Raw genomic sequence first — 23,813 nt, forward strand, 5'->3', positions numbered from 1 at the left:
CTGATACCTTGATGCTTCTTTCTGTTGTAGCTTTGTCATGAGAGCATTCAAATCTGCACTTAGGGTAATCAGAAACATCTTTCCCAAGGACTCTGAGCAGCCCAGCCACATGCCCACGAGCAATTCCACTGTCCCAATGGGCCACTCCAGAGCCTAAGCTTCAGTTAAGCACACAGACTTATAGAAGCATGTATGCCATCTCCTAAGCCTTTAAAACAAAGGTAAAATAATGTGTTACAATTAATTTATGAATCTTAATTTTACCTTGCATCTGTATAAAAAGCATAATGTCCAGTTTCCTCATGTTTTCTTTCCCCAACTTAGTTTTTAATGATCTTGGGTTTCAGCATCATCATCATAGATATCTCCTCTGAGGTCTAAGATATGAGGTGATTTCCATTGCCTGGGTGGTACTTAGTAGGTACCTCTTGGGAGGATGAAAACCCATGAGCAGCAGCCCTGAGAGCTGATATGCTGTTCAGCTGATGCTGCATCTTATGTCCCAGTTGGCATCTGGAATGGGTTAATTATGAGAGAAATGTTCGGTCGGGTTTAGCTAGTATTGTAGTCTCTTCAAATCTTGCAAGGCAGTTTTTCTTTTCTTATATTTCCTAAAAGGAAGCTGTTAAAAGTCAAGTTGGAGCATGTTCAGAAATGTTCCCTCTTTTCTTTATGAATTTGTGCAGGCTACCCAGCTAAAGCCCTTGTTATTCCTTTGTTCAGGGAAGACACTGCTTTGAAAAGAACTCTGTTAAATGCTGCAGGTAGTAAATCTTTCTCCAATCCTATCACCCCCCCAACACACACACACACACACACACACACACACACACACACACACACACACACACACACACAAAAGAGAAAGAAAATAAATATTCAGCCTGAATTCACTTTTGCCCCCATAAACAGAAGCATAGATTTCTTTTTTTCTGTATTAAAATTTTATATGCTTGAGTAGTTGTTGTGTTTTTTTTTTTTTTTTTTTTTCCTCTACAGTGTTTCTGGATGCTACAGGAGTCCTTGCTTCTGGTTTAGGTGCAACATTAATGTGGTGACCAAGTGGGTGTTCTGTGTGTGGTTCATTCTAGAGTCACAGTTCTGGAGAATGCTGTGGTTAATCAGGACAGTGGAATTGCTATTGGAGATCTGTCCGGGCCACCAGACCAGCGGAAACTTGTTCTTGATTTCACTCTCCTTTTTTTTTTTTTTTTTTTTTTTTTTTTTTTATACACTGTTAGTGTTGTTTCTATGTATTTAAATTGTCTGTGCTAATGGAACCAAGCTGGCTAATTCTGCCCCTATTGTGACTATAACTGACAATGTACTTCTCCACTCTTGTTCACAGAGGGACCTATCAGGGCACAAGAACATTGTGGGCTACATTGATTCTAGTATCAACAATGTAAGCAGTGGCGACGTATGGGAAGTTCTCATTCTCATGGACTTCTGCAGAGGTGTGTGTTGAGCCTACTGAAGCTCTTGTTTCTGGTACTTTAATGGTTAAGGGCATGGGGACCATTGCACACCAAAGATAATGCTCTGGTTTCACAGATGGGAAAGCTATTCAGTCCATTGCTGCTCTTGGTTATTTTCATGACTACAAGGGTTATGCTACAAAGAATTGAAAGCAATAGGTAATTCCAGACCTTGTCTTCATTAGATATAGAAAGGTTTGGCTGTATATATAAATGAAACCACATGAAAATGAGAAAAAATGGGTTCTTTATGAGATTTTTAACAGTGAAGGCACATAATAAAAGCATAGTACAGAATCTGCAGCTTCCTTACCTGTTTTTCCACTCACACCACTGCCCTCCTATGATGGAATGGAAGAATTATTTTTGTCTGTAATAGTGACCTTCTTATTGCCCTGGGGTTGTAATGCCTGGTAAAGCTACATTCAGGTGCTGCTGCTTCCAGCTGTAAGTAGATGAAAGCTTGAAGTTTCATGCATATATCATGAGAAATCCAGACTGTAGCACAAATATGTTGAGTTGATGACATCACATGCACCCATTGTTTGGAGATTTGGCTCTTTTAACCTAAGCAGCTGACTTTATAGTAACCAATAGTTTTGCCTTTTGTTGACTATTAATCTGATTTTGTAAAATGCCACCAAATTTGAAATTTACAAGTATTATTCCCCTTTGACTGTTTTTTTTTTTTTTTTTTTTTTTTTTGCATTGGACCTTTTAGATGCCAGGCAGTAGGATGATTCAGATCTGGATAATTTTGTTTAAGATTGGTAACCAGTCTTTTGTTCCCAGAGAAACCAAGTTCCCCCCAGACTTCAAAGTGGGAACAGCCCCATCTTTTTCCCATTTCCTGGATTTGTTGTGTTGTCTAAATTTTTCCCCGAAAGACATGGCAGAGGCTATGGCCTCGTCTCCTACACCATGGGGACATGACTACCACACAGCAATAATTGACTGTGATGTCAGTTCTGCTTCTAATCATGAGGATACAGTAAGGACAGCTCACATCTGTGTGCTTAATAAAATAATCTGGTTTTGATGCATCAGAGGAGACATTGGGTTATAAGAAAACAAAGACATTGGGTTGTAAGAAAACAAATCTCAAGCAGGTTTAGTGCTGGCTTGGCCAGTGATACACTTCTGTCCCAACAGCTGTCAGTGCCTTGGTCCAAGGGATGTGTCTGCTGTTAATATCCTTTCCTGTACCTGTCTCAGGAGGCCAGGTGGTAAATCTGATGAACCAGCGTCTACAAACAGGCTTTACAGAGAATGAAGTCCTGCAAATATTCTGTGATACCTGTGAGGCTGTTGCCCGCCTACATCAGTGCAAAACTCCTATTATCCACCGGGACCTGAAGGTAACAGACGGACTGCTTATGGAGCATGTTTTTACTGAGTTGAGTGTATGTCTGTCCCAGGAACATGTATTGAGGGGTAGGAAAGACACAGTTCCTAATTTTGGGCTCACAGTGAAGTTAGGGAGAGAAAATAGAAAGGAAAAGCACAATAGGAGTATCAACTTGTTAACTAGCCTCTAGAATTTTTAAAATTTCAAATGCCTGAACTCAGAGACTGTGTGTCTTGGCCAAGTTCTTACAAATAGGAAAGGGTAGTATCAGGATTTTAATCCAGCTCTTCTGTGTGAGATTTCATATTACACTCTGCCTCAATATCACCATGTGGGCGGCGGCAGCAGAACTGTAAGAGCATAGGGACATTGCTTGACAGTACCAAATGCAAAGGCCATTTTTGAGTGTTTGTCTTAGTCTCCCAAGCAGCACTTGACCCCTTTAGTACCCTGACTTTCCCTACACTCTGAGGTATCAACTCAAGCTCCTTAGCTTGTTCCTCAGGTTATTTGACCTCTCCAGACTATGTGGTTCTGTCCTCTCTAAACTATGGATAGCAATGTCTGTTGTTGAACTGTGTGAACATGGGCTGGTCTGGGTGTGGTCTGCTTATTCACAGGCAAAACTGAGGAAAGTTCCAGTTGCCCTGCCTAGCATGAGTGTGGCCTCTTTCCATTCCTACATAGCATATGAACTCAAAGTGTGTAGTCCTTAGGCTGTATATGTCCTGAAAATAATCACAATGGAGGTACTGTGCTATGAAAGAGGTCTCTTCAGATGTTATTATAATGTTTCACTTATTTCCTCTCAGATTTAATTTCCATTTCTTTGAGAGAAGATAATGGGGTCAAATCTGGGAAAATCACCTATTCTTACTTTTACTATTTGCCAGTACAGAATCCTTGCCAGAGAAACTATGATTTCTGCCCCCACAGCTAATTAAGTTATCAGATCAGAATAGAGACAGAAGTTGTTTTTTCTGTTTCCTTCTTTTTTAAATTTATTTTGTTGTGTTAATTTGTACTAGTTGTCCATGTACTTAAGAAAAAGCAAGGAGTAGTTCACCTCAGTATTGAGGTGAAAAATCACAGATCTCACCTTTTTTTTTTTTTGTTTGTTACAAAAGAGACTTTGATCTCATGAACTATAAAAGGGTAAGGTCTCTTACCCTAAATTTAAAAGCACACATCTGAAAATGTGTTCTGCTACCCCCCCCTCCAATATTCAATTCTCTGAAATGCCTCAGTGCCAAGCTGTTTGGAATAACACCGAGGCAAAGAGAGGCCAATGAGAGTTAGCTTTCCAGGACCCTAGCAAAGGCTCTGTTAGAATTTGGAGTGATCGCTTTAATAAGACTCTTAAGCTGTTAGGCTGGGAATAAGATCAATGGCTTGGACTCTGAAAGAACTAGTGTTGAACAACGGTGGGCAGTGGTATTATAGCTTGGATCTGAAGTGTCACCCACAGACTTGTGTTCTCACTAGCTTTTCCCCAGCTGGTAGGGCCTTTAGGAGGTAGAGCCTAGCTGACAGAAGTAGATCTCTAGGGGTGAGCCTTTTAAGAGGTATAGCCTGGGCCCAGGTTTCAGCCACTCTCTGCTTCCTGGTTGGTTCACTGTGATGTGATGCATGCTACCATGCCTTCACCTCTGGATGGATGGAAATACCCTAAAAAAGTAAACCAGAATAAACCTTTTTCCCTTAAGTTGCTTCTGTCAGTTACTGTGAGCATAGCAACATAAGGATGACTACAAATGGCAACCAGTCACAAACTTGTGTCCTCAGAACTCTGTCTGAGCTTGTGACTGCCCTTACTCTCTGCCAGTGTGTGTGAATGCTAGTCAGTTCTCTCCTTCACTAAGCTCTTTTAACTTGTTACCTTCCACTTGCCCCTTCCTATTGCTGTTTGCCCTTGCCTGGACCTATTCCTCTTCCTTCGTGCTCTGCCGTCATGTCTCCTTTCTTTTATTGTTTCTCTTCTGCAAAGATGAGAGAAATGGTGTGTCTTCTTGAGCTCCTAAAGTTAAAAATCCCAAATGCCTCCTTTGTAGTCTTCCTCAGTCTCTCTTTGTCTGTACTCTGCTCCCTCCCTTCTCTCTTACTAGCCTGAAGTGTCCGTGCTCATTAACTGCATGCTACATATCATCATGGTGGCTGAGTGTGGTCTCACAAGTCAGCCAGTCTGGCGCTAAATTCTGCCCTGTCAGCCTGACCCCAGAAAAATTGAGTATTTGACTGGCTTGTCTTTTTCCCTCTGTTAAGAGGGACAGCAAAGATTAATAAGGATTACATGGCCACTATACATAAAAGTGCATCGGTTGTCTGGCATGTGGTACTGATTCCAATATTGGCAGTAATGTCACCCCTACCTCAGTACTTTATTCCTGTGCCTAGTTTTACCTCTTAAATCCATTACCTCTTCCAAAGCCACACATACCTCCCCAGAAGTGACAGCACTGTCCTGTGATACCCCTGTTCCACATTTGCAGCTTAGTACCAAGCTGGCCCAGCTGCATGGGCTTACTCCTATGCATCAAACCCTCAGGTGCATGCCCATCTCCAGGTCTCACTGCAGCTTCTTGCTCTAAATGTTCTGTTCCTAAATGGCCCATGGCTGCAGCATCTCATTCTGGCCTCCTTATTAGAAAGGCCTTCCAGGGCATTCCTTTTCAGTTTACCTATATTTAACCAGCAGAGATTTTTTTAAAATAGTATTTTCAATACCAGACAACTATAATCATTTTTTTATTCCTACTTAGACTTTGAGCTCCAGAAGAGACTGGGTTTTGTTTTTCTACAGCCGTATCCCTGGACCTAGAAGAGTACTTGGCATATTGTAGGAACTCAAGCATGTTTATTTCATATGTGAATGACAGTAATATTTTATATTTGTCAAGGAACTTACATTCCTTTACTTGCTTCATTGTAACAGTGATGGAAATGTTGTGGGTCCTGCTTTGCAGATAAGAAACAAGCTAAAAGAGACTTGCAGATTTAACTAAAGCCAAACATCAGAAATACTCTTGAAGTCTTCCACCCTGAGTCCACTGTCATTGAGTGCTTTGGTGGTGGTGATGATGGAGAGTAGCTGGTAGTGGCTAGGCTGGCCCAGGTTTTCACAGAATACTCTGAGAAGAGATAGAGAAACTGCCAACAAGCAGTTTCACTTTCAGAGTTTCGACACTCCCCTCAGGCGGGCAAGTAGATAGAACAGACAGTGTTGTTTATTTCAAGCCAACAGTGTGCCTCATCTTACTTTACTTTGTCTGCTTAATTCCAGTAGGGATTTTTGATGCTATCATTACCATGATATTTATTATAAATGAACTTTTTAGTTTTCTAGATAGATGAACATTCCATATTACAAGCATAGAATGTAACTCAAAAAGGGAGAGGCTGCTTAATCTAGGAGAAGCATGATTTCACATAGGTCCTGTAGGGTGCATAAGGCTGGGAGAAAAATCATCTCTACCCAATGCGGATTGAGTGATTTCACAGACTTTTAAAAATGCCTGCTGAAGTATGCACTGGTTTAGCATCTGTGAAGGATTCATAGGCTACAATACACCACCCTGGCCCAAAGGATTTGCACTGTACTGGGGAAGGAATCATAAATATATCAGTAGTCAGCTACAGATCTGGAGGAGAATTCTGAATCATCAGCCAGATCAAACAGTGGTAAACTTTGCCAGCAGAAGGGCAGATAGGACTGTTTTAGACGTGATAGTAATATAGTCTCATTGAATTGCTCAACTCTTCCACTGGAGAAAAAGTAGCTATGTTCGCCAGATTTCATTGCTGTGACAAGTACTTGAAAAAAGCAAAAGAAAGAAAAATATTTTGGTTTGTAGTTAATTTTCAGTCCAGGGTGGCTTGATTCATGGCTTTGAGCTGAGGTGAGGCAGAATGTCATGGTGGGTACTTAGTAGGAAGCAGAAGGAAACAAGAAGGGACTGGGAACCAGAGAGAACCTTTAAGGTAAGGGCACATAACTAGTAATCTATTTCCTAAAAGCTCATTCAGCTGTGAACTCATGTGTGGATCAGTTCATTAAAGAAAGCAACACTTTCATGATTGGATGTGCTAGCTGCAGACCAAGATTTTAACACAGGAACCTTTTGATGGGCATTTTGCACACAAACTACAACATGTAGACCTGTGGGCATGACTGTGTTTAGCCTGAAGGCCTTTCCAATTCCTTCCTGTGGGTAATAAATTGTACGTATATTTTAGAGTAGTCATGGAAGGTTTTGCCAGCAAAGTTTTCATGAATTGCCAAGATTTGTCTAATGGAGAGTGAGCAATGGAGTAAAGGGACAGATTAGATAATAAAAAAAAAAAAAAAAAAAAAGAGTAGGTAACCCTGAACAAAAACATCCAGCTAGGAAGGATGGCTGACTTTTTATTGTCTAGATTCCCATTCTAGGGGCATTTATTAATATAAAGAGGTAAGAAAGCTGTCCACAAGTCTACTCCCATGTCCTCACAATCCCCACCATAGCTCAGAGCTCAAGGTGGACATGAGGTCTTGATTGATTTGTTTCTAACTTTCCTCCCCTGGCAACAAATGGTGTTGTCTGTATTTTCTTAGAGTTACATGGGTTAGGTTCACTCCAAGCTCAGCTCTATTGCTTATTAGCCATGTTACAGTATTGACTGAATTACTGTGAGCCTCACTTTCTCCAGCTGTAAGATGGGAATAATAATCCATGAATTGTGCTGAGTATGGGAATACTGGCAATAGCTACTGCTTATCAAATAGTGAGTGTTGCTTTGTTGGGATTATTATTTTGGATTCTTAAAGTGAGTTTATGCTCAGTATAGCTTGACTGTTTCTCTTTTGGTAAATAGATCAAATTGATGAGCTTTATAAAAAAGAAAGAAGTAGTAGAAATATTTTCTGCCTTAGCTTTAATTTCAGGAGAACAAATCTTCCCCAGTCATTCGTAATTCATAATTCTGTGGTTGAGAATTCTTCATCATAAGAACCTATTTATTTAGGTTCATAGCCATCACTGCTGCCTTTCCATAACTCTAGGTGAGTAGAACAGATGGGGTGCTGCTGGCACCTCCATTCTGATCCTCTCTAGCAGAACCACAGACTTAAAAGATTTTTTTACACTCGAAGGTCAAAGGACACCATCTAAAAACAACATTAAAACTCTTCACAGTAGCACCAAATATGAATTTAAGTAAAAAGCAATAATCTGCAGTCAGTTTGCAGCAAAGATTCCAAATAATTAGAATTAGCAAATATAGACTAAAAGTACACTTAATGCAGTTTTTAGAAGAATTAAGAGAAAAATTTAGATATAACAATAGAAACAAGAGAATTTCTACTCAATCAGATATTTATAAAGAACCAGTAGGGGCTTGGATGTTTGACTTCTGTCTTGGTTGGAACATGAATGGTCCTTGAATGTATGTATGCTCAACCAGATTATTAAGTGTGTCCTTTTTTTTTTTTTTTTTTTTAATTTTGTTTCTATCCAACAGTTTCTGTACTAAAAATCTAGTTGAGTTGGGCAAAGAAGATTCCAGCTGTGACCGAGAGGTCTTTGAGGAGCTTATAGTCTTGTTGCCTTTGTTTTTCCAAGGGAGTCAATCATTGAGGGCTGAAGAAAAGGGCCATAAAGTCTACAGTCTTAAGGGCCTAGCAAGTTTTTTTGGTTTGGGCTGCTATTTTATTGCCATGTATAGCCAGGTCTGTCTTCCCCCATCCCAGTCAACTCATTTCCCCACAACAAGAACTCATCAGTGTATCTTGACAATGTTTTCTCAGTATTTTTTCTTTTAATTCCAGCACTCGGGAGGCAGAGGCAGGCAGATCTCTGTGAGTTTGAGGCCAGCCTGGTATACAGAGATAGTTCCAGGGCAATTAGGGCTCTCATACAGAGCAACCCTGACTCAAAAACCAAAATAAAAAATATCAAGAGTAAAAATTTGAACTAAAACTTTTATATTTTATATGTATAGTCTGTATTTCTGTTCACCATGTGCATGCTTGGTGTCTACAGAAGCCAGAAGAAGGCATTGGCTCCTCTAGAACTGGATTTCCATATGGTTGTGAGCCACCGTGTAGGTGCTGGGAATGGAACTTGGGTCCTCTTCAAGAGCAGTGAGTTCCCTTAGCTGCTGAGCCTTCTCTCCTGCCTGTGCCCATTGTTTCACTGGCATAAGTGTTTCTCTAGGTCTTGGTTCTTACAACTTCCACTAAGTTAAAACTCTTAACTTCCTTTGTTTAAAAGTTCAAACAACCAACCAACCCAAACCCTCAGTAAGATTCTAACAGAGAAACTGCTCATTTATCATGAGGCGTTTTGTCACTTTGAGAAGTAACACTTTGAGAAGATATGAAAAATGTCAGTTCAGAAAGTGTTAACCTAATGTAATAAAGACATTATTGTACCCACTTAAAAGTGAATAATTGACAGCATGGAAAATGAAACACTAAAGTGAAATGGGGAAAACAGTATTTTTCAGATTTGGGTCCTTGGGAAGGCTTCCAAAAGGAGGTAGCCTTTGTATGTGGATTTGAAGGGCAAATGATTATTTGATAGTTGGATAAGAGGCTAGGATCATGAAGAGTGTGCTAGATTGAAAGTATAGCAAAAGTTTCAAAGCATAATCCCTGTTACTACAGAGGTGAGGAATGTGACTGGCTGTAGCTGACATGAAAATGGGGGCCTGGCTTTCCAACAGTACAGTACCCTCTGTCTCACTCTTTGCCCACATTTTTTTTTTTTTTTAATTTTTTTACACCCTGTTCTTCTGTGTTCTTTTTGCTTCAGTTGGATGAGTCTTGTTAAGATACATGGTGAGGAATACTTCTCTGTGCATACTAATATGATTGTGAAAATGAAACCTTTTGTTATGTGATTGTGAAATTAGCTTTTCCCATTACTAAGTGGCATCTTGGATTGGGCGGTTTGGGAATGTTTTTCAGGTTGAAAATATTCTCTTGCATGACCGAGGCCACTATGTCTTGTGTGACTTTGGAAGTGCCACCAACAAATTCCAGAACCCACAGGCCGAGGGAGTCAATGCAGTAGAAGATGAGATTAAGAAGTAAGCCTTTTCTCTTTTCCTGGAGTTTTGTTCATTGTCAGATGAGCACATTCTCATTCAGCCTATGGATGAAGCAGTGAGAAGAACATGGCGCTGGCTGGTTACCCTTTTCCCAAAGCGGACTGGTTACTGTGGCATTGTTTGATTGCATGTGGAGGCTGAGGAGGGAAAACTGGCTGGTGGACTCACAAAAGGGTCTTACAACTTGCTCAGTGCTCCTATGGTCTCTATATTCACGTATTTTAATTTATAGTGCTCATATCCATAAAAAGATGAGTGGTAGCTAGAGAGGGTGGGTAAGTTGTGGTATATCCTTATAGCCCCAGTAACTCAGGAGCTAAGGCAAGAGAATTTAAGTTCAAGGCTGGCCTGGGCTACATAGCCAGACCTTGTCTCAAAAACCAAAAGGAAAACTAAAGGCTAAATGGTGGTACGTACTTGTTGAAGTATCATATTTCCAAGTGATGTCACAGGATAGTATTATGAATGAGCCAGGTATGTGATTTTTACTGAACTCTAAATTGCTACCTTTTTTTTTTTTTTTCATGAGGAACTCAACCATTCTCTAGTGGAATTTATGGTAAAGAGAGCTATTGAAACCTCTTTAGTTACTGAATCAGGGACCTGACAGGAAGTCTCTTTAGATTTTTGACTCCTAGAAAGCTCATGCCCACAATGTTAAGTTTTCCTAGGCATAATGCACTCACTATGGCTTCCAGTAAATCAGCTGTCCATTATGTACTGTAGATGGTGAGCCTCTGTCCCCTTTGTGTATCACTCAAATAACCATGCCCAACGCAAGACCACTTCTTGTCCAAGGCCCTGATAAGACACGCCCCCCCCAAAAAAAACAAACAATAAATCTCCCTGTCTCCCTGGGGCCAGATACCAGAGCAGCTTAGTTGAATGTTTAGTAATGTCAAGACATTCACTTGGGACAAGTGCTTACACTGCTGTTTTCTTGATTCAAAGATAAGAACATTGTAGTTTCAGTCTCAAAGAATCCATGTTTATGGAGCTGTGCATAAAATGCTTGCCATGCAAATGTGAGGGCCAGAGTTCAGATCCTTAGCACTCATAGAAAATCCTGGTGGGAACGATGGTCTATCTGTAATCCCAGCACTCAGAAGGTGGAGACAGGGATTCTCTGGAGTAAGCTGTCATTATACCAGCAAGTGTCAAGACACAAATTGGAAAGTAATACCCCAATGTCCTAGAAGTAAAAGGTCTTCTGTGAGAGGATGCAATAACATCATTGTACCAAGGATAATCTTTATCTGTACTATTTAATATGCTTTTCTCCAGATTTCTACCAGAGAATTGGATTCTAGTAATGTGAAAAAAAAGTTGCTTCTATAACACTGATATATTTAACAAACCATGGATCTCTTGATTGTAGATACACAACATTGTCCTATCGAGCCCCAGAAATGGTCAACTTGTACAGTGGCAAAATCATCACTACAAAGGCAGACATTTGGGTATGTGTCAACTAAGTCATCCACACCCCAGATGTCAGCAGGCCTTGGCTGATTCCTGAGCTTAACTAGCCAGGGGGCGAGCCACACAGTGTTGTCCATTATTGTTGATGATCTTTTTATTTTATTTATTTTAGTGTGTGTGTGTGTGTGTGTGTGTGTGTGTGTGTGTTTGTTTGCCTGCATGTGTGTCTGTGTACCATGTGTGTGCAGTATCCTCAGAAGAACTGGGGTTACATATAGTTGTAGCTGCCATGTGGGTGCTGGATATTGAAGTTTGGTCCTTTGGAAGAGCAGTCAGTGCTCTTAACCACTGAGCCATCTCTACAACACTCTTGATGTAAGGGGAAGACATAGCCTCTTGTGATATGGGGTAAAAACAAACAACAACAAAAAACAAACCTGCTTTGCATGTTGTTCCAGTGCTTTTCATTTGTATGGTAGACTTTTAAAGAATAAATCAGGTGAAATAATCTTATCTACTAATCATAGATAAAATGTAACTCAGATGCTAGATTGTCACTCTGGGTTCTAAATTCAAATGTTGCGTAGGTAATAATATTATGTGGGGTTTGTTTCTGCTGCAAAACATGGCTGGTACTGGATGCTGTAAGCAGATCACTGGCTTAACAGTAAATAAACCACTAGTTGCAATCTGATTTCTTATTTTTTTAGGCTCTTGGCTGTTTGTTGTATAAATTATGCTATTTCACTTTGCCATTTGGGGAGAGCCAGGTGGCAATTTGTGATGGAAGCTTCACAATTCCTGATAACTCTCGATATTCTCAAGACATGCATTGCCTTATTAGTAAGTATTTCAAGTTTCTAGTTTTCTATTTTTATTTCTAGTCACCAGGAGTTGATGGAGGATAAGGGATTAAATTCCAGAAGTAAGATTGAGTGCCAATGATAAAGGTAGCATGGTAGTGTTTGTTCGCTTAGAGAAGTTGTCTTTTTACTGGAAAACTATACTCTGCTTCACGATTGAGCCAGCCACACAAATGGGAATGGTAGTTGTTCTCCGAGCAGCATGATGCTCCTGTGTTCTGCAGTCTACGTGAGAGCTTCAAGTCCAGTTGACTCACATCAAGTGCTAAGAAATTCATCTTTGTAAAGCTGGAAGCAGCTCAAGTGAGCATGATTGTGCTACTGGAATGAATGTGTAATTAAGACATAATTCCATGGAGCCAGGTTTTTTTCTCTTATTTAGGTTATCACTGGATTTTTACAACAAGCATCTAAATTGAGTGTTTTGTTTAAAATTCTGAAGATTTTCCTTTGTTTGTGTTAACATAGCCAGCATATGTACTAACATCCATTAACCAGATGACAGAAAAGTAAGTTTTATATCAGAACCTGTACTAAAATGCTACAGAAATAGATTTATTAAAAAGTCATTTTAAAAAAAAAATTCTGGTCAAGACATTTAGCAACCAAGTTTGAAAAAAAAACATCATAGACCATATATCCTGAGCTACCTAATTTGAGAGAAAGAGAAGTGAGGTAGAATATTGACCTGTGTTGAGGCCCTGTACCTCACCTATTCTCAAAAGCTGTAGGATGGCTTCCATCCATCCATCCATCCATCCATCCATCCATCCATCCATCCATCATCCATCCATCCGTCTACCTATCTATCTAATTTGAGACACTATCTCACTATGTAGCTTTACCTGTCCTGGAACTTATATATAAACTAGGATGGCTTCAAACTCACAGAGATCTGTCTGACTCTGCTTCCCAAGTGTTGGGATCAAAGAGGCATGCTCCACTAAGCCTGGCAAAACTGTAGATTTTAAGGGTCACTGTCCATGTTATCCATAGAGGAAACAATGAATTACTCAAGTTGTCAAAATTCGGGCAGTTCCACAACTGCCCTTTCCATTGTGACATTTCTCAATGAGCAAGAGGATGGGCTGTTTGTAGGATAGGATTGTGGACCTGGAGGATTGTCCAATTGTTGTCAAAGTGGTGTGTCCTAGGACTGCAGATAAGGAAAGAAATGGGAGAGAAGGGCTAGTCTTGGTGTTACTCATAGTTCTTCCCTTTTACTTTACAAAATACTTTTCCTTTCTAACATCTGCAATAGTGAATTCATGTTGGAAAAATAGCTCTTTATGAGTGACTGTAGCACTGACATATTTCTGGATCATATTTAGTGTGCAAGCTCTTTGAATGAAGACAGTTTCTTTCCAGCCAGGTCCTGAAGCCATTTAGTCCCAAATGAAACATATTATTTATAAACTGTTTGGCTGATGGCTCAGGCTTCTTATTGTCTAGTTCTCGCTTAACTTCTAACCTATTTTTATTAAACTTTATATTGCCATGAGATTGTGGCTTACTTGTAATGCTCTGGCATATTACTCCTTTGGTGGTTACATGGAGTCTCTCTATTGTGTCTGTCTGTCTGTCTGTCTGTCTGTCTGTCTGTCTGTCTCTCTCTCTCTCTCTCTCTCTCTCTCTCTCTCTCTCTCTCTCTCTCTCTCTTCCTCTTCCCAGCATTCCTAATCTGGTAGCTCCACCTATACTTCCTGCCTGGCTACTGGCCAATCAGCATTTATTTATCAACCAATAAGAGAAACATATTCACAGCATATAGAAGGACATCCCCCATCATTTGAAGATTTGAAACTAGTAGGCCTCAAATTCAGTCTCTTGTTGTTTCCCCAACTCCTTTCCCCAGACTGTCTTCTTTTTACTTTCTTTTGTTGGTATTGCCATCCACGCCTGGATAGGTTCACATAAATGATTTTCTCTGGGTCTGAAAGAGCAAGGAAAAGGGAAGAAGCTGACCCAAGCTGCATTGATTCTCTTCAGTCACTTGTCTTGATTCTCTTCATTATCAACAAAGTATGTACAAACTTTGATAGATCATAGCCTGGTACATTGTCCCAGCTTATCCACTCTCTCTTCATTCTTCCAGTACATCTCTACTATAGATTATTCCCAGAAAATCTCACTTTCTTATGTCCCATTGAGTATACTTGAGTGGCTCACCAGTGGTCCCACAATCAGGCACTGGTTCTTAGCATGGTGTTTAGGGTACTTTGTATTCTGTCTCTTTCCCACCTGGACAACAGTCTTGGCACATTGTTTTTTGGGCTCCTGTTTCCAGGTAGCAGTATTCATTTTTGGCCTTTATCTAAGCTTGCCTTGTTGGCATGTCCTTTCACCTGGACTGCCCTTTTCTTTGTTCTCCCATGACTAACTTTTGTACTGTCCCTTTGGCCAGGCCATTTGTGGCTCAGCCTCACAGAACTTTTCTGAACTTACTGCCCAGTTCATTTGCTCCTCAAGCAGTAAACTGTCTTGACTCTTTTGCATGTGCTTACACTTACACATGTGCTTACATCTTCTCAAAGATTTCTCCTGAGGAAGTGTCCAGTGTCAGAGACACTTGAAGGACCTGGAAGTAGACAGGCAATCTATGGAGCTGAGTATGTTAACTTCTTAATTTTTCTCAAACTAAAAACTAGCTTATATCTCCAAGAGTATTAAGTGTATTCATAAGTTTCTTTTTTAGATCTAGAGACAGAACACGGGATTGTCTTCCACTAAACCCTGAGCTCATGATGTTTGAAGGTTGGTTGTATTTGTCAACAGTCATTTGTTTAACAGAGAGAATGAGCTAGGAAACCATATGCAACATCATGGCACATTCTAAGTCTTGGAATTTAAAGCTGCTCATTTTTATGTCAAGGGTATGAGCCTCTAACATTCCAGATCAGGATGTGAACCTCAAGGCGTTTTCTTGTTTTTTTTCTTGCTAGGAAAAGGGCTCATTGAACTGTCTGGCTTTTATGAGAATTGAAACTTAAAACACAACCCAACTTCAATAGTACAAAAGTTCATTTATCTAGCTGATACAACAAATTTTAATATATTATGGAATAAGTTTATGTATGTTTGTCTTAGGATATATGTTGGAACCAGACCCTGACAAAAGGCCAGATATTTACCAGGTTTCTTACTTCTCATTTAAACTGCTCAAGAAAGAATGCCCAATTCCAAATGTACAGGTATGTGAGTGATGCTTTTTTAAATAATTTACAATTTTAAGGAAGTTTGTATTTGTTCTTTCATAATTTCACACATGTATACAATCTATTTTGACCATATCCATCCTGATTCCTCCCTCTAACTCCACCAGGACATCCTCTAGCCCATCCCCCCTCCCAAATTGTTGTCATTTCCCTTTCTCTCTCTCTCTCTCTCTCTCTCTCTCTCTCTCTCTCTCTCTCTCTCTGTTTTTAAGTAACCTACTGAATCCTATTAGTTCTGCCCATGTGCCCACAGATGTGGGGCTATCCACCTGTTACATCTCCAAAGACAAATGACTTTCTCTCAACATACTTCAACCACTCAACTCCTCAGCAAGATGTGGGGCTTCATGAGTCTCTAGAATTTTGATTAACTTGATCTTGGTTAGGTCTTATGCATGTAACCACAGCTGCCTTGAGTTCATTAAAATGGTGCTATTTAAAGGAAATAAACATCCAATTGTTATTTTTGAGTTATTGTGAGTGTTAATCTCTGGATTCAATGAGTATTTATATCCCTTGCTTTATCTACTACAGGACATTCAAGTAAAGCAGTTACTATAAGGAAAATTCAATTTTCCTATGGAATTTAATTATGAAATGGAGACAACTACACTGAACATTAACAACCCCCTCCCCTAATGCCTAGGGATTGAGCTATGAGTAGAGTGACCAAGTTCCAACTTGCATAGCTCACTGAGAGTGGCATGTCTGTTGTGTTTCCCTAGAGCGATCAGTTGATCAGTTGCCTTGTTTTCCTGAGGCAAATCTATTCACTCTGCTGTTTTCTTTTCCTGGGCATTTTGCTTTCTTGATGTATCTCATGTATTTGTCTAGCTTCCTTTCCCTATAACAGAGAGATGAGGTCCTGGTAGTCAGTCATATTAGAAGACCCCAAATGCTTTTCCATTAGCCCTAGTCAGACTGGTTGTCCCTTGTTTGGAGTTTTTGTGTATATTTTATGTTTTAAGATAGGATCCTACTGTGTAGCCCAGGCTCATCTTGATTTCATGATCCTCCTGCCTCAACTTCCCAAGTCCTAAGATTACTGTCATAGGCCATCATATCTGGCCTCGGACTGCTTATTATTTATGAAGAAATTCATGGGTTTTTTTCTTTCAATGTTTTAGAACTCTCCCATTCCTACAAAACTTCCTGAACCAGTGAAAGCCAGTGAGGCAGCTGTAAAAAAGACCCAGCCAAAGGCCAGGTAAGAAATGCTCTCAAGAGCTTGCATTGTGCTTGGTGCCAGCTTCAGTGGAAGTGCCTGCTGCTGGAGTCCTATGTGGCTGTAACTAGAGGCTGCCCAGGAAACAAGCTCTGTCTTCCTATGCAGAAACAGTTCTTTGGGAATGCCAAGAGGGATATAATGAAATGTTGAGATCTACATTGAAAGGAATTAGTAACCTCACAGATGTATCCATTGCATGGCAATAGATACAGGGGCTTTCTGGGATGAGGGAATGTCAGACTTTAAGAGCTGCTGGTTGAGAATTGGCCTTACCTGTTTCTGAGCTGGTAGTTAGCCATGTTTACTCCCTAGTCTGACACATTCCTTTCTTCTCTGGCTCCAGCCCTATTAAGAAAGTATCCTTCTAGGTCTTAACTAATCACTAGAGTTACCTAGTATCTTCAAGAACAGATACCAAGAAAGGATTAAATAAGTAAAGGAAGGTATCCAAGTCAGAGAAGACAGAGGAGAGGGTAGACATGACCCAGACTACTATACCAATTCAGGAAGGATGGCTGGAGTCCTCATCCTAGAGCCAGCCAGAAGAGGAGTCCCTTCCTACTAGAGTCTCTGCACTTGGGATTTGGGGCCTGAGAGCAGTCTATGTGAAGGAAGGTTTCAGGACGTACTGGACTGAACTTTTACATTGGTTTTCACACCTGTCTGTGTGTCTGCTAGACACAGGGTCTGCTAGACGCATTTACATGGATTCCAAATGAAAAATTCTGAGGCTGTCCAGGAAGTTCTCTGCCCCTCACCATGGCAAGGGAATTCTGGTAACAGACTATAAACAAAGAAAGACTCTGGATAACAATATGTGTATTTTTAAAATAATTTATTTGATTATTTATTAAGTGTAAATGTGCATGGGCAGATTTATGTACTCATGAAGGTAGGTGCTCCCTCTAGAGGTGAGAAGAGAATAATGGGGCCCTTGAAGCTTGAGTTATTCAACATGAGTGCTGAGAACTTAACTCTTAGCATCTCTGCAAAAGCAGTATGTGCTTTTATCCATTGAGCCACAACCAAAACAACTTATAAAAGAAAGTGTTTTATTCAGGCATAATGGAACCAGGAAGGTTAAGAGTCTGTCATGATGAGGTGGCATGACAGCAAGCAGCAGTGGTTGGTTGGAGCAAGATGCTGGGAGCTCACATCCTTTTCTGCAAGCATGAACAACGCAAGGAAGGCAAGGCCTTAAGCTCTCAGAGTCCACCCCCAGGGATATACTTCCTCTGCAGATAGCATCACCAACTGGGGACCAGGTGTTCAAATGTCTGAGACTGTGGGGAACATCTTATTCAGACCGCCAAAGGTAGTCTGGTAGTTCTGCTCCATGAAGCTTCTGGGTCCGAGGTTTCTTCATGCTTTTTACTTTCCCATCTTACGACTTACCTATGATCTTGTGTGGGTTAATGTGGCAGCACCCATATTCAAAACAGCAATATCAGGAAGTAGTCAAAGAGAGCATTATTAAAGTTTCTAGAAAATGCCAGATAGTCACCGGCTCTAATCTGTATATAGCCAGTTCCGTATATATACAGGTTATAGAAGAGGCTGTGCTAAGTGATCTTGACCTTAGGTAACTTTGTGTCCAACTAAAAATGTATTATTGTGGAAAACAAAAGTATGCATATTTGAGAAATGGTATCCCTGTCACACTCTCTAATTTTAAACTATTTTGGATAGTTTGCTTATTTCTTCCATTTGTCCTGTTGGGTACATTCATCTGCATGCTTTTCACTGTAGAGAGCTCCTTACCTTTTAAAAAGATTTATTTTTGTTTATGTGTGTGTGTGGTGGTATGTCCATATGAGTACAAAGGTCGGAAGTGGTCATCAGATCCCCTGGAGCTGGAGTTTTGGGCTATTGTGAGTTACTCTATGGAGAGGCTGGCAGCTGAGTAGCAAGCACTCATAACTCCATCTCTCCAGTCCCTAGAGAGCCCATTATGACAGCTAGTTTTAACCAAGTTTAACTTCTCTCTGTGGAAAAACCACTGCCTCAACTATTACTCAGAGTATATTCTGGAAATCCTGTGTTTGGTGAGAGAGTCTCAAGGACTCAGGAGGTAGAGGCAGGTGAATCTCTGTGAGTTCAAGGCTAACCTGGTCTATGAAGTGAGTTCCAGAACAGCCAAAGCTGTTAAACAGAGAGACCCTGTCTTGAAAAACAAAAACAAACAAACAAACAAACAAACAAAAAATGTTTGACATGCTTAAGATATCTGTTCACAGTCTTTTAAAAAAATCTTTTTGGTGTATATGTGGTATCTTCCTTCCCATCCCTTCCATCCTCCCTTCTTCCTCCCTCCTCCCTCCCTCTTTCTCTCCCTCTCTCCTTGCTTTCTTTCTTGCTTGCTTTTTTTTTTTTTTTTTTTTTTTTTTTTTTTTTTAACACAGAGTTTATCTGTGTAGCCCTGCTGTCCTGGAACTGACTCTAGACCGGGCTGGTCTCAAACTCAGAGACCCACCTGTCTCTTCCTCCAGAGTGCTGGGATTAAATATATGTGCTGCTGCCACCCAGTTTTTAAAAACATTTTTATTAGAGACATTTAGTAACATTTTTACTTTTTCTTTTAAGTGTAAAAGAATTGTTGCTAAGGAAAAAAAGTTTTTTGTTTTGTTTTTTTTGTTTTGTTTTTAAAATTTCCCCTAATTTCTTCAATAAATTCACTTGTCACTCAAAAGTATATTCAGGGACTGGGGAGGTAGCTCAATTATTATTATTATTATTATTATTATTATTATTATTATTATTATTATTTTTAATTGGAAGTTCATACAGTATATTCTGGTCACCACATACTTCACCCTTCTCCCAGATCCTCTCTTCCCTACACATCCAACTCCACACATTTTTTTCTTTTCTCTCTCTCTTTAGGAAAACCTCCCAGTAAATTAGAGAGATATAGCCAGCAATGGTGGTGCATACACTTTTGATCCCAACACTCAGTAGGCAGAGGCAGGCATATCTTTATGAGTTCAAGGCCAGTTTGGTTTACAGAGTTCCAGGACAGCTAAGGCTACACAGAGAAATCCTATCTTAAAACAAAACAAAAAACCAAACAAATAAATGAAATGAATAATAATAATAATATAAAGAAAAAAAGAGAAAGCACAAGAACTCATATATACACAGATATACAAAAAACAAAACCCATTAAAAACATAAAATTGGAAACCATAATTAATATACAAGCAAAAGGCCAGTAAGTTAAAAAAAAAAAAAAAAGCCAAACAAAGCAATATGAGACCCAAAAAAAAAAAAAAAATCTAGACAAACACCAACAAGTACATTTTGTGTTTGTTATCTTCTTAGCCTTGGTGCTTACTTTTTAAGTGTAGTTTTTATACCCAGTGAGACTTTATTGGGAGAAAACTAATTTTCCTTTGCAAGTGGTTGTCAGTTGGAGACAGCTTCTAGGTTAGGGATGGGACATCATGTCTACTTTCTCATCTCAGCGCTTGGACTCCATCTGTGCTGAACCTGTGTAGACCCTGTGTATGCTTCCATAGTCTTTGTGAGTTCATATGTTCATCAGCCCAGTTTTATCTGAAGACATGTTTCCTTGGTGCCCTCCATCCCCTCACAGTATTTTCACCTCCTCTTTTGCCTGACTCCCTGAGCCCTGAGGGGAGAGATGTGAAAGAAGACATCCCCCTTAAGACTAAGTGTTTCAAAGTGTCTCACTCTGCCCATTGTACAGTTATGGGTCTCTATGTTAGTTCCATCTACTGCAACAAGAGGAAGCTTCTCACATGATAGCTGAGCAAGACACTGTTTTGTAAATAAACCAGAAAATATCACCAGCAGTTATTTTGCTACTGTGCTCCTTTAGTAGAACAGTAGTATATGGTTTTCCCCTAGGTCCAAGGCCTATCTAGTCTTAGGTGTTTGGCCACGTGTCAGGCATGAGTTCTGTCTCATGGAGTAAGCCTTAAATCCAATCAAGTAATAGTTGTTTACTCCCACAGTATCTGTGTCATTGTTGTACTGGTGTATCATGCAGGCAGGCCACTGTTGTAAATTGTAGGGTTTGTAGCTGGATTGGTGGTCATGAGCTCTGTAAGTTTGTGCTTGTCTTAAAATATCCTTAATTGAGGATGGGAGATGGCCTAGTAGGTACAGTACTTCTCAGAACACATGTAAAAGCTGGATGTGTCTGTAATCCTAATACTCCTTTATCAGGAGATGGGAGACAGACATAGGAGAACTACAGGAAGTTGACAGACCATCTAGCCTGGTGTATGTCGTGCTGTACAAGGTAGACTGTGTCAAACTAGGTAGAAGGTGAGAACCAACACTTGAAGTTGTCTTTTGGCCTCCACATGTGCATCATGGCACATACACACCTCCCCTCATGTCCTTGAATCTATCTACATCAGTTTTTAAAGATTGCTTTGTTGGGTCTGGTAATTTTGTTTGGGTGTTATGCATTTTTGGAGTTTGAAATGTATCATTTTGTGCTTTCCTGGCTTTAAGGTTGCTGATGTTATGTGCATAGGTTGCCTTTGTAGGTCACTTGGTGTTTAGAGAAGTGTTGATTAAGCAAATCTAAATGGTTTGGAGAAATGCTGAGGGTAAAACATCATATGTTTTCTCACATTTTAACAGCAATGTCATTTTCCCCTTTCTAGACTGACAGATCCCATTCCCACCACAGAGACTTCAATCGCACCCCGCCAGAGGCCTAAGGCTGGGCAGACTCAGCCAAACCCAGGAATCCTTCCCATTCAGCCAGCCCTGACTCCTCGTAAGAGGGCCACTGTTCAGCCCCTACCTCAGGCTGCAGGTTAGTAACTGTTTGCAGCTTGTTCCAGTGCTTCTTGATGGTAGTGTTAGAAGGTACATCCTAGAGAATAGTGGGCCGAGTTGAGTTGCTGGTGGATATGTATTGTCAAGTGGCTACACAAGGAGGAACTTCTTTCTGTACTTGGGTAGGTCTTTCTCTAAGACCTCTGAAGCCTGTTGTCTGCATTTATTTTCTTACTGGACTTGGTTCCATCCACCCCATCCTATTTCTTTACTTTATATATTTAACCTTCCTTTAAAGAAACAAGGCTTACTTCTTTTGACAACTGTAAAAGAATAGTATTTCATTAATGCTACATTTATTAGAGTACTTCGTTATCCTCTGCCCTAGTATTCTGTTATATGAGAGGAGTGACCTTTGCTTCAAACGGGAATTGATCCCAAATAATTGACCACAACTATCATATCCTTTACCAGGAGCAATTTTTGATGAATTTGTTGGCCATCTATATACAGCCAAGTATTCAAATGCTAATTGTAAAAGCTATTCATAAAATATCAAAGAATGCTTTTGCTGTGTGTGTGCAAGCTGGTACAAAGACTATGTTTAGTGAATGGTCTGCTGTGTGTGTGTATAAGGGTGACTAAGAGTACTAACTACAGGACTAGTTGGCTAAATGGGATGATGGATATGGCAAATCCCTCTGAAGGAGGCAAGTATTGAATATTACAATTTTACTTGGGTTTGAAATATTGAAAGCACATGATTTAGCAAGAAATGGAAATGTATTCCAAATAGAACATCACAAATGACAAAATGGTGAGAAGTGGGCAAAGCTTGGAACAGTCTGCCTGCTTCTACCATTTCTCAAGTGGCAAATCAGAAAGCCATTTTTGTCTAGTAGAGTTTTGAACTCTTAACATGAACTTCATTTTTATTGCAGGGCCCAGCAATCAGCCTGGCCTTCTAGCTAGTGTTCCCCAACTTAAAGCCCAGCCTGCACCCAGTCAACCTCTTCAACAATCTCAGCCCAAGCAGCCACAAGCTCCAACCACCCCACAGCAGACACCTTCTACCCAGACCCAAGGTCTGCCTCCCCAGGCCCAGGCCACTCCCCAGCACCAGCAACAGCTCTTCCTTAAGCAGCAGCAGCCACAGCAGCAGCAGCCACAGCAGCAGCAGCCACAGCAGCAGCAGACAGTACCACAGCAGCCAGCAGGCACCTTTTACCATCAGCAGCAACAGCAGCAACAGGCTCAGACACAGCAGGTGAGGAGGTCTATATGACCCTTACTTTGCATAGTGGAATTGAAAGGCCTGCTAGGTACTGGCATCTTTATTGGAAAGTGCTAGGATGGCCAAGAGCCACTGACCAGTGCATCATCACTTCTCATAGATGTGGAAATTGAAGCATCAGGGTGCAGATTAATAACTCTCAGGAGTTTCAGTGTTGTCCTCAAGCTTTGGAGAGTTTACCCCAACTTAGCACCCTCAGTGATGAAACTGCTTTCTAAGAAGATTCAGTGGGAAAAATAACGATGATGTCCTAATTGCAAACAATATCCCATATGTCAAGCCTTTTCAGATATTTAAGTTTTCTTGGTTGGATCAGGATCCAGACAAGATCCATATATACTATTTAGTTAGAATATATTATTTTCCATTATTTTGTATGTATTTTTTCATTACAGTTTTTTAAACTTTGAACACCTTTATTTTATAATAACTTATTTCTTTTTTAAAAATATGTATGTGTCTGTATGTATGGGTGTATGCACATGTATATATTTGAGTGCATACACTTGTGAACACTCAGAGGCAAGAGGATCTATGGACCCCTTAGAGTTAGAATTATGGGCATTTGTGAATCACCTGGCTTGTTATATGGTGAATCCCAGCAAGTACTTTTAACCTCCGAGCCAACCCTCTGACGACAAAGAGAGGTTTATATATCTTTTACATTCTCTTTTACCTTTTTTGACATGTATTTTTTGAAAGAACTGGATTATTTGTTCTTTGAAGTTTTGCATATTTTAAACTTGGTTTTGTTACCCTTTGGTAGCATTTGGTATATTCTACCATCTACTATGTAAACTGTTAATTTTTAAAAATAAGTTAAACGCATTTCATTAATGTGTGTGTGTGTCTGTCTGTCTGTCTGTCTGTCTGTGTGTGAGCTTGTATACTATGGCATGCATGTGAAGGTCAAAGGGTAACTTTCAGGAGTCTGTTCTCTCTGTCTATCATTGGGTTCTATGGATAGAGCTCAGGTTGCCAGATGTGACTGCAAATGCACTTAGTTGCTGAGCTCTCTCAGCAGACCTAAATGGGGGATTTCTAGAGACATGCTCAGTATCAGTGCAGTTCTTTGTTCTTCTGTTGCATCTTGTTGGGTATCCAGTGCTGTCTCCTGA

The 23,813-nt window shown here is 40.2% G+C and overlaps 1 protein-coding gene across 1 annotated transcript in view; it reads left to right on the forward strand.

The window, feature by feature from the left end:
- Aak1 (AP2 associated kinase 1) overlaps positions 1 to 23,813 on the forward strand; it is a 147,792-nt gene that overhangs the window by 96,819 nt on the left and 27,160 nt on the right. The window contains exons 4-12 of the mRNA XM_051203446.1: positions 1,349 to 1,457; positions 2,694 to 2,836; positions 9,773 to 9,894; positions 11,294 to 11,375; positions 12,048 to 12,180; positions 15,288 to 15,391; positions 16,543 to 16,622; positions 21,284 to 21,438; positions 22,343 to 22,668. Coding sequence (XP_051059403.1) covers positions 1,349 to 1,457; positions 2,694 to 2,836; positions 9,773 to 9,894; positions 11,294 to 11,375; positions 12,048 to 12,180; positions 15,288 to 15,391; positions 16,543 to 16,622; positions 21,284 to 21,438; positions 22,343 to 22,668 — 1,254 coding nt within the window. The remainder of the gene's footprint in view (positions 1 to 1,348; positions 1,458 to 2,693; positions 2,837 to 9,772; positions 9,895 to 11,293; positions 11,376 to 12,047; positions 12,181 to 15,287; positions 15,392 to 16,542; positions 16,623 to 21,283; positions 21,439 to 22,342; positions 22,669 to 23,813) is intronic.

The sequence above is a fragment of the Phodopus roborovskii genome, unplaced genomic scaffold (genome assembly GCF_943737965.1).
Source record: "Phodopus roborovskii unplaced genomic scaffold, PHOROB, whole genome shotgun sequence".
Lineage (NCBI taxonomy): Eukaryota > Metazoa > Chordata > Mammalia > Rodentia > Cricetidae > Phodopus > Phodopus roborovskii.